At 34.6% G+C, this 14,136-nt stretch overlaps 1 protein-coding gene across 1 annotated transcript in view; it reads right to left on the reverse strand.

Annotated features, from left to right (window-relative positions):
- Sesn (Sestrin) overlaps positions 1-14,136 on the reverse strand; it is a 130,950-nt gene that overhangs the window by 85,943 nt on the left and 30,871 nt on the right. Inside the window, exon 2 of the mRNA XM_089100783.1 lies at positions 13,121-13,282. Coding sequence (XP_088956909.1) covers positions 13,121-13,282 — 162 coding nt within the window. The remainder of the gene's footprint in view (positions 1-13,120; positions 13,283-14,136) is intronic.

Here is a 14,136-nt window from a genome sequence, read left to right on the forward strand (position 1 = left end):
ATAGATAGTCAGTTTCGATGAAAATTGTATATTACAAAGTGTGCATTATGTTCCAACGGTTAAACAGTGCAGAATTGTCTTTTTACAGCTCAGGAAAGGACAGTCCCTAAAAATGTTCTAGCATACCTACTAGAAAAGGCCAAAAAACAGCTCAAAAGTAACATCATTTGATCAATTTCAAAGTTTGGGGAGTTTCCTGTGGTGATGGGCGCCCATAGACTGAATTTTAGGGGGGTTGGGCTTACTTGGTCTGATCAGCATTTCCAGTGCTGTATAATTGAAATCTCAAGACAAAGTATCGTGGGCAGCGCGATAGCGCTGCCTGAATAAAAAGCGATGTGGGCACATTATATTGTTTTTTTTAGACCAGGGCACTTCTTATAGAAAGAAATGTCTATATAAAGAAACTTCAAAAGAGCTCGTGAAGGGCAGCCAGGTCCCCCTCTCCCACGTCAATCACTTCCCCAAACACATCGAATCAAATTTTGAGATAGCCATTTTGTTCAGTGTAGTTTTAAGGTCCTGAAATTACGACTTTGAGAATGACCCCCCCCCCACAACCCTCAGAGCAAGGGTTGTAAGTTATGCCCTGTGGGGACATAAAGTTTTATAGGGGCTCATTTGATTGGTAATCAGAAGTTCTACTGGCCTTTTTAGTAGAGGGGGAAGAAGGTACTGATTGCACATAATTTATTCATGGTTTATTGATCCACGAAGGGGACAGATTTCTGAGAACTTGATTACATAATCGACGGGGAATTATTGATCATCGAAGGGAAATTAAGAAACAATATGGCTTCTCTGATCTTTAGGTCTGAGAGATAAATTAATATTATATTTTTAAATATGGCTTCTCAGGTCTTTAGGTCTGAGAGATAAATATTAATATTCTATCGAAACCATAATAGTGTAACTAGGAACACCTTAGATATTTTTCAGAAATTCATACGAGATCAAGACAGATTGAATATATTTTACGCGGGAAAGGTTTTCCTGGGAATTTCAAATGTGACAGCACATGGATGCCGAAACAAAGGAACACGCAGAAATTACTTTTAGGGGATTATTTGGACGAAACAGTTTGAGACATTTTAGGGATTTTTTGGGCGAAACAGTTTGAGAGATTTTAGAAAATGATTTGGGGTGAAACTCTGTGGTCGGTATAATACACAAGTTCCGTTTGAACAGTGTTGTAAGGTCCCCTACCCCAACCCCAAAGGGCCTCCAACCCCCGGGCCCCCAAAAGACTCCCTCCCCCGGGCCCCAAAAGGCACCCCAAAGGACCCCCTCTCCCCCCAGGCCCCAAAAGGACTCCCTCCCCCGGGCCTCCCATTATCTAAACTAAACTATAACTCTAACAAAAACTCTAAGCTAAGACTCTAAACTAAAACTCTAAACTCTAACTAAAACTCTAAGCTAAGACTCTAAACTCTCAACAAAAACTCTTAACTAAAACTAAACTAAACTATAACTCTAACTAAAACTCCTAACTACTATAACTCTAACTATAAAGTGTAAGCTAATACCAAACTGAAACTCTAAACTAAAACTCTTATCTAAAACTAAACTAAACTAAAAGTGCAATGAAAAACTCTAAGCTATGACTCTAGGCTATATCTCTAAACTATAACTTTTAGCTAAAACTCAACTACAGGTCCAAAAACACTTAACTAAAACTAAAATAAAATATAACTCTAACTACAACTCTAAGTGTTGAGAGTCTAACTTGAAACTCTAGACTCTGAACTACAACTTAACTAAAGTATAACTCTAACTAAAACTGTTACCTAATATCAAACTAAAACTCTAAACTAAAACTCATATCTAAAACTAAACAACAACTCTAAACTTAAACTCTTAACTAAAACTAATACTCTAAACTAAAACTCTAAACTCTAACTAAAACTCTAAGCTAAGACCCTAAACTCTAAACAAAAACTCTTAACTAAAACTAAACTATAACTCTAACTAAAACTCTAAGCTAAAACTCTTAACTACTATAACTCTAACTAAAACTGTAAGCTAATATCAAACTGAAACTCTAAACTAAAACTCTTATCTAAAACTAAACTAAAATTGCAAGGAAAAATTCTAAGCTATGACTCTAGGCTAAAACTCTAAACTAAAACGTTTAGCTAAAACTAAACTACAAGTCCAGAAACACTTAGCTAAAACTAAAATAAAATATAACTCTAACTAAAACTCTAAGTGCTGAGAGTCTAGCTTAAAAAACTAGACTCTGAACTACAACTAAACTAAAATATAACTTTAACTAAAACTGTAAGCTAATATCAAACTAAAACTCATAACTAAAACTAAACAACAACTCTAAACTAAAACTCTTAACTAAAACTAAACTAAACTAGAACTCTAAACTAAAACTCTTAACAAAAATTAAACTAAACTATAACTCTTAACTAAAATTAAATTAAACTATAACTCTAACTAAAACGCTAAGCTAAGACTCTAAGCTAAATCTCTAAACTAAAACTCTTAACTAATACTAAACTAAACTAAAAGTGCAACGAAAACTCTAAACTAAAACTCTTATCTAAAACTAAACAGCACCTCTAAACTAAAATTCTTAACTAAAAATAAACTAAACTATAACTCTAACTAAAGCTCTAAGCTAAGACTCTAAACTAAAATTCTTAACTAAAACTAAACTAAATTATAACTCTAAGCTAAGACTCTAAACTAAAACTCCAATATCTAAACTAAAACTCTTAACTATAACTCTAACTAAAACTCTAAAGTAAAACTGTAAACTAAAACTCTTAAGTAAAACTAAACTAGAGATCTAAACTAAAGCTCCTAACTAAAACTAAACTATAACTCTAACAAAAACTCTAAGCTAAGACTCTAAACTAAAACTCTAACTCTAACTAAAACTCTAAGCTAAGACACTAAACTCTAAACAAAAACTCTTAACTAAAACTAACCTAAACTAGAACTCTAACTAAAACTCTAAGCTAAGACTCAACACTAAAACTCTAAACTCTAAACTAAAACTCCTAGCTACTATAAGTCTAACTAAAACTGTAAGCTAATATCAGACTGAAACTCTATAAACTAAAACTCTTATCTAAAACTAAACTAAACTGAAAGTGCAAGAAAAAACTCCAAGCTATGACTCTAGACTAAAACTCTAAACTACAACGTTTAGTTAAAACTAAACTACAAGTCCAAAAAACTTAACTAAAACTAAAATAAAATATAACTCTAACTAAAACTCTAAGTGCTGGAAGTCTAACTTGAAATTCTAAACTCTGAACTACAACTAAACTAAACTATAACTCTAACTAAAACTGTAAGCTAATATCAAACTAAAACTCATATCTGAAACTAAACAATACTCTAAACTAAAACTCTTAACTAAAACTAAACTACAACTCTAAACTATTAACTAAAACTAAACTACAACTCTAAACTAAAACTTTTACAAAAAATTAAACTATAACTCTAACTCTAACTAAAACTCTAAACTAAAACTCTAAACTCTAAACTAAAACTCTGAAGTCTAAACTAAAACTCTTAACTAAAATTAACCTACACTATAACTCTAAGCTAAGACTCTAAGCTATCACTCTAAGCTAAAACTCTAAACTAAAACTAAACTACAACTCTAAACTAAAACTCTACAAAAACTAAGCTACAGCTCTAAACTAAAACTCTTAACTAAAACTAAACTAAAACTATAACTAACTAAAACTCTAAAGTAAAACTGTAAACTAAGACTATAAAATTTAAACTAAAACTTTTAAGTAAAACTAAACTAGAGAGCTAAACTAAAGCTCCTGACTAAAACTAAACTAAACTATAACTCTAACAAAAACTCTAAACTAAAACTTTAAACTAGAACTCTAAATTCTCAACTAAAACTAAACTAAACTATAAATAGAACTAAAACTCTAAACTAAAAGTTAAGACTCTAAACTAAAACTCTAAACTCTAACTAAAACTGTAAGCTAATACCAAACTTAAACTCTAAACTAAAACTCTTAACTAAAACTAAACTATAACTCTAAACTAAAACTCGTAACAAAAATTAAACTAAACTATAACTCTAACTAAAACTCTAAACTCTAAACTAAAACTCTAATCAATCAATCAATCATTTATTACCCACAACTAACAAAAAGTAGTACAAGTGGAGTACATAATAATAAAAAAGAAAAACAACAAAAAAACAAAAAAAACTCAACAAACACTAGCAATTAAATTAATTTACGAAAAGAACTGTAAAAGACCGTGGCCAGGGCCAAATTTACAAAATGCATCCGCAAAAAGGTTTCTGTATAGGTCACCGAGCGTTTTAGTTAAACTTATGACATAAACATTTTTAGATAAAGACATATTTACAGTCCAAGGTTTCAAAAACAAAATAAGTTGTCAAAACTTGAAAAATGCAACAACAATCTTTTTCAAATTCTTTAGAATGGACTTAACACCTAAAAAATGAACCACAGAATAATCAGAAAAGGCTGAAAACAAGTATCCAAAAGATATACTGTCACGATTTTTATGGTTTGATACACCTTTTTAATACCTAACCCGATTTTTACTTACTGAATGAGAAACAATCTGTTTACGGAAAAGAGCTAGAGAATCAGAAACAGTAATACCAAGCCACCGAAAGGAAGAGACAGAAAGTACAGAAAATTCATTACATACCAGAGAAGTAGACGAAAACAGATTATAATATAAGAATTCACACTTGTCAACATTCAGGGATAGACCAATCTTTAGGAAATACTGAGAAATTATAGAAACCATTATAGAAAGAGCAGATTTAGTATGACTAATCAACAGAATATCATCAGCATAGGTAATGTAAGAAATATCAGTAGAACCGGAAAAATAAGTGTCTGAGATCTTTTCCAGAACAGTAGAAATACAAATTTTGAACAGGGTTGGTGATAAAACACCTCCCTGCCTAACACCACGAAGCACTTTAATAGTTGTTTCTGGAGAAGATTTCAGGCGGAGGTAAGGCTTTTTGTTCATATTAATTTACTTTTATTTGGTTAAATGGCTTTCTCGAAACTTGTTTCATTTTATTTACGAACGTTTTTATTAGTAATAAATATACGTAACTTACGAATTAACTTACGTAACGAACTTCTATATTCATATATTTTTAATACGAATATTAGGGGGTTCGCCCCCTAGTCAATACCTTGCTCTTTAAGCGAAAGTTCGAATTTTGTTCCAATTCTTTAAAAATGACCGCTTAATCACAAAGGCCGTTAATTAGAATAAATAGCTCTTATGAAAGTAATAAAAAATCTCTGGCTTAAAGAGTGAGGTATTGACTAGGGGGTGAACCCAATCATATATGTAATATTTTCTGTTCGTTTAAAGTTTTGATGTTGCTGCTGTTGCAGTTGAAAAACTTTTTTTTAATATTTAATTTCTGATCCTTTTTTAAATAATGCTGGGAAGTCCGGCGTCCCATTCATAGCAATGTCCCTTCCCCCATGAAAACTTCGTTCATGGAAAGATCCTCCTACATAACCCCCGACCTCAGGCACGTACGCAGGAATTTTTTTTCGGAGGGGGGGGGGCGATTTGTTTCGGGGGGGGGGGGCCAAATCCTTCAAACCCATTATTCTGTGAGAAAAATCAGAAAATGAAAAAATCGTGAGATTTCGGGGGGGCCCGGGTCCGGAGGCCCTCCCCCTGCGTACTTCCCTGCCCTACCCCCACCCCACTACCAGGAAAAATCTCCCCAGAAAACGTCTGTACTGTATACTTCCCAGTAACCAATACTATATGTTAACATTGGGTAAAGTTCATAACTTTCAGCCCTCCTCCCGGGAACTTCGGGGGATAAAGTCATCCTAAAAGACATACTTATAATATTTTCGAACATGCTGAACAAAATGGCAATCTCAAAATTTTGATCAGGTGACTTTGAGAAAACAATGAGCGTGGGAGGGGGCCTAGTTGCCCTCCATTTTTTTGGTTACTTAAAAAGGGCACTAGAACTTTTAATTTCCATTCCAATGAGCCCTCCCACGATATTCTAGGACCACTGGGTCGATACGATCACCCCTGGGGAAAAAAAATTAAAATAAACACGCACCCGTGATCTTTCTTCTGGCAAAAAATGTAAAATTCCACATTTTTGTAGATAGGAGCTTGAAACCTCTACAGTAGGGTTCTCTGTTACGCGGAATAGGATGGTGTGATTTTCATTAAGGTTCTATAACTTTTAGGGGGGTCTTTCCCCCTTTTTTCGAAAATCAGCTAAATTTTCTCAGGCGCGTAACTTTTAATGGGTAGAATTAAACTTGATGAAACTTATATATTTGAAATCAGCATTAAAATTCGATTCTTTTGATGTATCTATTTGTATCAAAATACCGTTTTCTAGAGTTTCGGTTACCATTGAGCCGGGTCCCAATAACCAATACTATATTTTAACATTGGGTAAAGTTCATAGCTTTGAGCCCTCCTCCTTGGGGCTTCGAAGGATAAAGTCATCCTAAAAGACATAGTTATAATATTTTACCATGCTGAACAAAATGGCTATCTCAAAATTTTGATCGGGTGACTTTGGGGAAAAAATGAGCGTGGGAGGGGGCCTAGTTGCCCTCCATTTTTTTTGGTCACTTAAAAAGGGCACTAGAACTTTTAATTTCCGCTCCAATGAGCCCTCCCACGAAATTGTAGGACCACTGGGTCGATACGATCACCCCTGGGAAAAAAAACAAAAAAACAAACACGCATCCGTGATCTTATATTTGAAATCAGAATTAAAATCTGATTCTTTTGATGTATCTATTAGTATCAAAATTCCGTTTTTTAGAGTTTCGGTTACCACTGAGCCGGGTCGCTCCTTACTTACAGTTCGTTACCACGAACTGTTTGAAAAGCTTTCGTATTCGTTTTTACTTAACCAAAGTTATAATCCTTCCCTAATAAAATATAGAAAGTGAGAAATGAAGATTAAGTTTTTATTAGAAAAACTGTACGAAAAAGGGTCAATAAAATATTTACAATATTAGAACTTGCGAGCACAGAAACAACAAAAATCAAGGAAGACATAACTTTATAGAGATACAAAATGTGGTATTATTGATGCGAAATTTACTAATCCTTTTAGAATTTGCAACGCATGTTGAATATATATGGAATAGGATGTCAATTTCCCGCGGGGGGAGGAGGGGGGAAGTACTTCACGTTTGTGTTTCTGTTTCATGTAGAGGGAACAAAAATGAAATAGTTTAAAAAGGTGACGTAAGACTATTGATTATTCCCATTTATTTAGAAAAACTATTAAGGAACTGTTTTTGTACAATATAAACTTTAATTTTCTATTTATTCACATAGTTTTATGGGCAATAATGATGATATACAATTTAATGGTAAAAAATTACGTTTGTTGTTATTGCACTTAATGGTACACAGCGCTATAGACTGTCCAAAGAATGCAGTGATGGAGACCCGTAAAGCGGGTAATTGTTATCTAAATTGATCGAAGAGCGTGGTTTCTTATTGAATTTACAATATTTAAACTGTTGTTTTTTGGGGTTGAGGGGCGAGGTACGAAGGTTAGGTTATGTATTTAATATATGCTTTGCTTTACCCCCCCCCACCCCCTAATATGCAAATATATAGCCCAAATTTGTTTCTAAGCTATTATATATTCATCCTATTTAATTTTTTTTATTAGCATAAACCAAACTTGACTTCTTTTGCGTGTACCGTTAAGTGCAACAGTACCGTTTTTTTTATTTTTATTAATTATTGTGGTGCTATTGGTGGTGTGAGTGGCAAAGTTTTTTTTTTCTCTTTTCCAGACAACCGCTGCTTTTTAAGGGTTTGTATTAAAACGCCATTTTTATGTTAATTATGAGTGTGTTATAAGTCCTTATCCCGCCAGATTTGGCTGCCGAAGTTAGAGCCTATCGACATGTGCATTTTAACATATATATCTAGGGGTTCCAAATTCAGGGAAAAGTTTTTCAAATTCACATTAAACAATTTCAAGAAACATATTTTAACGGAATTGTAATTGGGTTTTTAAATTTTCATCAGCCTCAACGCTCATTTGACATATCATCATTCTCCTAATTCAGCTTAGCAACATGCCCTTTTGTCGTGGAAACAATAGCAAAATGATAGGTGCAAAACCGAGCAACTACGATGCAGATGTACACATAATTACAGGGTTGATTTAGAGCACACGAACATTTCCAGGACGGAATTCAAACCTTGATAGATATCAAACTGCACCTGTCATCAAACATAATTAAATATTTACCCTTAAGGAGCACCTAATGTTTTTGCTCTCATTGGGAATGACAATGTGATTTATATCACATAAGCTTTATTTTTTAAGGCTAATGCAAACAAAATTCCTGTTTCATCAGACTTTTCAAATTTAAATACAAGACTTGTTGAATAGTAATAAGAAGTGAAATTTCAATTTCCGTTGAAAGAAAAGGGTCAGCTCATTGACACCTGTATCATTTAGGCATAGCCTACACTTTTCAAATGTATTTTTTTCAAGCCACCTCAAATGGCCTAAGATGACATCACTGATTGTATAGGTGGGTATCCCAAAATTTCTGAGAAATTTTTATGTTGTACAAGTTGTCACGTCCATTGCAAATGACTTATATGGACTTAATTCCTCGATTTTCTTAGCCACTTATAATTATTTATATTCTCCAACTAAATAAGTAAATAAAGAACATTACAATAGATGAAGAGAAAATCAGATTAGGCGGAGGAGAGGTGAATTTCCCATATCTACACACCCCTTTTGCATCGAGGGGTGGTGTTTTGCTTTTGAGACAGCCAGGTATATTTCCCCTAAAAAGGCGCGAAGTTCAATAAGATCAGCTACTTACAGCATTAAAACTTGTTAAGTCCGCTAGAACTTGCCAATTCTGGAATACCATGCGGTAAACCACAACTTGACGGGTTTTTATTCCGCGAAGTACTTCTTTGTTTTCGATACATCTAATTATCTAATCTTCCTGGTTAATGATGGCTCGGGTTGCACAATACATATTTGTTTTTTGTTCTTTTTACTCCAATGCAAGAGCAAGATAAACAAAAGGACTCGGTGTTGATCTCAAATTCAGGTAACAAATGAAGGACGGTATGAAAAAATTGTATCTCACGGCTGGAACAGGCATACAGATCCCTCTCTCCGAGATATCCCGCATTTCCCAGTCTCCTTAGTTCTTTGAATTATTCGCATTTTTTCAAACTAGACACCTACCCCTGAAATAAATTACTGTGGATGCCCGAAGATCTTGGGAGGGACACAGTCTGAAATTATAGCTGAATACGTGATAAACTTGAGAAAAAACAAGACCAATACTTCATTCCAGAAAACCTCACACGGCCAGGGGCGGATCCAGGATTTTTTTTAGGGGGGGCGCGAAATAGGTTGATCCGATAAACTTGCGTTATGAGCAAGTTTATTTAACGCAAACTTGCATCAATGAAGTAAATTACACTACTTTAGACTACGTCAGGGGGACGCGCGTCACCTCACCCCTCCCCCTGGATCCGCCACTGCACATGGCCCATTTTTACATTGCGTTTGTTAATAGGGGAAAATCTTATTTGAAAAATTTTCTTCGTGTTTAGTCTTTTCGAGGTTACAATCAGAGATAATCCTACAGTAATTGGATGACTTCCTTAACGGAAGTAGCTTCACATGTATAGGGTGAAACAACTATATTAATATAGATTAGTAACGTGCACACAGTTCACCAGACATAAATTATATTGGAGACAAAGAAAAAATCAAGACATTACCCATTTCTTGGTGGTTTGAAAGCAAAGCCTTGAAATATTAAATTCAATAAAACCGAAGTGTTTCTCAAATAACTCCCGTAACCGTGATGCCCAGAGATCATTTTTGTTCATTAGTCATTATCATACATTTACTCCATGCCAAATGACGTTCAGGCCAAGTAATGAACCTCTAATTCACTGATCCTTAACTAATTTCGAAGAAACTGGACTTGGGTTCTGGCTCTAACTAGTACTGGTTACTAGCTAAATTTAGAAAAGAACGGGCCTTTAATGGCGTTAATTCACGAAAATGTAGGGGATGGAGGGCAACATGTATTTTTTAATACATGAGCAATTTTTTTCAACGAAAATGCTACAAAAACATATTTTTCAATGAAAATCCCAAATAAACGTATTTTTCAAAATCTAGGGAGAGTACATACCTCCACCCCTCATTGATGCCAATGGGTTTAAAACGACGTGATTCCCAAAATCAGTTCTCGTTATGAATAGAAGTTAAGATAAATGTGAAAAAGGGATTTTAGCGACGACAATCCCTAAATTATAGGATGAATCAAAATTACTTCGACTTACAGAAGAAGGGGGCTTGTACCCGCCTCAAAGATCTAAAGAAATTGTAAATGCCCTGTGTTTTACAGGTAACTAATCCCTTTTTACGTGTTTCCCCCACCCCCACTCCGCATAAATTTATGAGTATTTGCCAGGATTAAAGTAATATTTTTAGTCTTTTGAAAAACTGCTTTCGTCTAAAAAACCTGCTGTGCCCAAGCTCTAGAGAAGAAGAACAAACTCAACTGACTTTCCCTATGATATTCGCGAAGTGAGGCACCACCTAATTAACCTAAGCGAATTAAGCATTATACTCATACTTTTCCCTCTAATGTCAATTCATTTGTCTTTTGGAAGCGGGGAAATGGTACCGCAATTAATTACAGCAACACTGACAGGAACCACCGGACCAAAACCATGTCGAAACCCGACCCAGCAACAAAATATTCAAACCCGTTCCTTCCTGCTGAATACATAATCATATGACATCGTTAATGACGAATAACCCTTTTTGTACAGCATTTTCGAGAACGTTACTCAGAAAAGCGTCATTTAAAGTGCATACAGGTACTGACATATCAAACCTTTAAGGGTGGCAAACCTTTAAGGGTCCTGCGGAATACATAATCGTTCGATATCGTCAATGAAGAATAGCCCTTTTTGTTCAGCATTTTCCAAAACGTTACTCAGAAAAGCGTCATTTAAAGTGCATACAGGTACTGACATATCAAACCTTTAAAGGTGGCAAACCTTTAAGGGTCCTGCGGAATACATAATCATATGATATCGTCAATGACGAATAACCCTTTTTGTTCAGTATTTTCCACGTTACTCAGAAAAGCGTCATTTAAAGTGCATACAGGTACTGACATATCAAACCTTTAAGGGTGGCAGAACATTTAAGGGTCCTGCGGAATACATAATCATATGATATCGTCAATGACGAATAACCCTTTTTGTCCAGCATTTTCCAAAACGTTACTCAGAAAAGCGTCATTTAAAGTGCATACAGGTACTGACATATCAAACCTTTAAGGGTGGCAAACCTTTAAGGGTCCTGCGGAATACATAATCATATGATATCGTCAATGACGAATAGCCCTTTTTGTTCAGCATTTTCCAAAACGTTACTCAGAAAAGCGTCATTTAAAGTGCATACAGGTACTGACATATCAAACCTTTCAGGGTCCTGCGGAATACATAATCATATGATATCGTCAATGACGAATAACCCTTTTTGTTCAGCATTTTCCAAAACGTTACTCAGAAAAGCGGCATTTATAAGTGCATATAGGTACTGACATATCAAACCTTTAAGCTGTTTTTAATTTAAAAATTGAAATAAAAGCTCTTCCATACAAAATTATGTCACTCTTTGGAATATTAACCAGGTAAAAATAAAACAAAAAAACAACACGTAGAGTTAGCCATGAAAAATTGCCAAAAAATATCCATTTATTTTACCCCACAACTAAAATTACCGTTACAACAAAAATATGTGCGATCCAGAATGAGACACATCAACAAGTTTTTTTTCTTTTTTTTAACTAGAGAACAAATGCATTAGTATGAAAAATGAACTTATCTTTTTCCTGTCAACTGGAAACAGATTTACAGCAGAAAAATTTCCATACAATGGGACGCATAATAATTAATATGGTCTTTTAACAACGAACTTTATTTACATGCAAAAATCACAAGTCACACAAACCCCATAGGTTTTTTCTTTTGAGGGAGGGGGGGGGGCAATTTCATTGAAACAGAAACAATATGAATTATATGGTAACTTAAGCTTGTAGTTAATTACGAAACATACGGTATAAACCATAATATTTCCAGGAACCCCCGCCCCCCCCAAAAAAAAAAACAATGGGCGACCGCGCTGATTTATTTCATTAGTATCTTGATGGTGCGTAAGAATGTGACTGAATAACAAAATTAATTTCTGGAGGCATGGCCATTGCAAAAACTATCTAAAATAACCACTTATGGTAGTATTTTTAAAATGATGAATTAATCACACAGATATGAAGTTTTTTTGAGCCGTTCGATACTATTACAACTATGACGCAAGAAGTATAATTATGGGAGTATCAAAATATATTTAGATGTTAGTTTTATTAGCAAGCTTTGGAAACAGTACCTATTATCTTAATGATTAGCATCTAGGATAATAAATACAGCCTTCAGCTAAATAGGTTTCCTCCTGCAACCAATAATAAATACCAAAGGAAATCTACACTTCTCACCATATAATATAAAGTATGAACTCAATATTTTCTTTGTAGAGTTATTAATACATCTAACGGTTTAAAAACGTGCCGAAACAAAGAACTTGCATACATGGCATAGTAACAAGTACTAAACTTTGTCGGAGACCTAGCGGACAAAGCGAGGGGTTACCTACTATGAGTATTCTGTGTATATGGAGGAATTGGAGACACAGCCAGGGTTGGCGTCTCAACACTATTCATAAAAATTTAGACAATTTTTCAGACTTCTACTTTTAATCATCATTTACAAAAATTAGTAATGTCAATTTAAAAGAAAAATGTTAGCATAAAAATTAGGCAAATTCAAAAAAATAATAATAATAATAAAATTGACAGAAACATATTCCGATTAACGGAGCATTAACAGAGATGGGGCACATGGCACCGATCAGGAAGGGTTAGGAGATAAAAAAGTGGTTTACACTTGGAAGGACAATACGCAGCTCCTTAAGACAAAGGAGATCTATGACACTACTCTTTATCTCGAGTGAACGAAGCAAATTAAAACGTACCATTATGGCTATATAATGACGCGTAGCTTTATGAAGAGGTCCACTGGCGCCCATAAGGAAGTCTTCCATCTTCGAGGTAAGTTTGGAAAATCCAGGATGAAGACCCATAGTTTTGTGGATACGGTCGTCCGTCAACGAGTCTCCATTGAAAATGGATGCTTCCTAAATTAGAAAAACAAGGAACTTCATTTATTTTTCATTTGAACAACTAAACCAAATTATCACATAAAAAAGACGGTACTTGTTTAGTAGCCGGGCAACACGCGAGAGGAACCGGATCGAAATCTCAAAGATTCTATATGAAAAATAGGTGTCCACTGCCTAGTGAGGTATTGCTCACTCCGTGACAAAGATTTGAACTTTAGTTCTTTGGGCTTGAAGGGGCATAAAAAGGTACCTATGTTGGGTTATTTTACGCATTTAATATATGCTACACTTTACCCCCACCCCCCTAATGTGCAAATATATAGCCCAAATTTGTTTCTGAACTATTATATTTTCATCATACTTTGTTTTATTTAATTAGCATTAACCAAACTTAACTTCTCTCGTGTTGCCCGGCTACTAAAGAAGTACCAAAAAGACAAATAGGAATTTTATTAATGGAGGGCAAAATTTGTTACCCCCTCTCCCAAGAAACACCAGGTTAATAAGTAGCACACCTGCCCGACTAAATTAAATAAAAACATGGAGATAACAGGTAAAACCGTGTTAACAAGTTTTACCCGTTGTTTTAATTTCTCATTTCATTGATAAAATAGAAAGGTAGCGTGGTCTAAGAAACTATTTACGTGCTTGTCCTCAATCATACATGTTAACGTGGGGAAGGCGTCATAACATCCAACCGTCAGGACATCCACAAAATACGTCATAACATCTACAAAAAAAATCCCTCAGAACCACCAACCGTAACAACATCCAAAATTTTAAAACTTTAAGTTTTTTGGGGTTTAGGGAGGAAAAGGTACCTAGGTTAGGTTACGTATTAAATACATGCTATGCTTTACCCCATCCCC

The sequence above is a fragment of the Artemia sp. Qi Xiang Cuo genome, chromosome 2 (genome assembly GCF_049724085.1).
Source record: "Artemia sp. Qi Xiang Cuo chromosome 2, ASM4972408v1, whole genome shotgun sequence".
Classification (NCBI taxonomy): Eukaryota; Metazoa; Arthropoda; class Branchiopoda; order Anostraca; family Artemiidae; genus Artemia; species Artemia sp. Qi Xiang Cuo.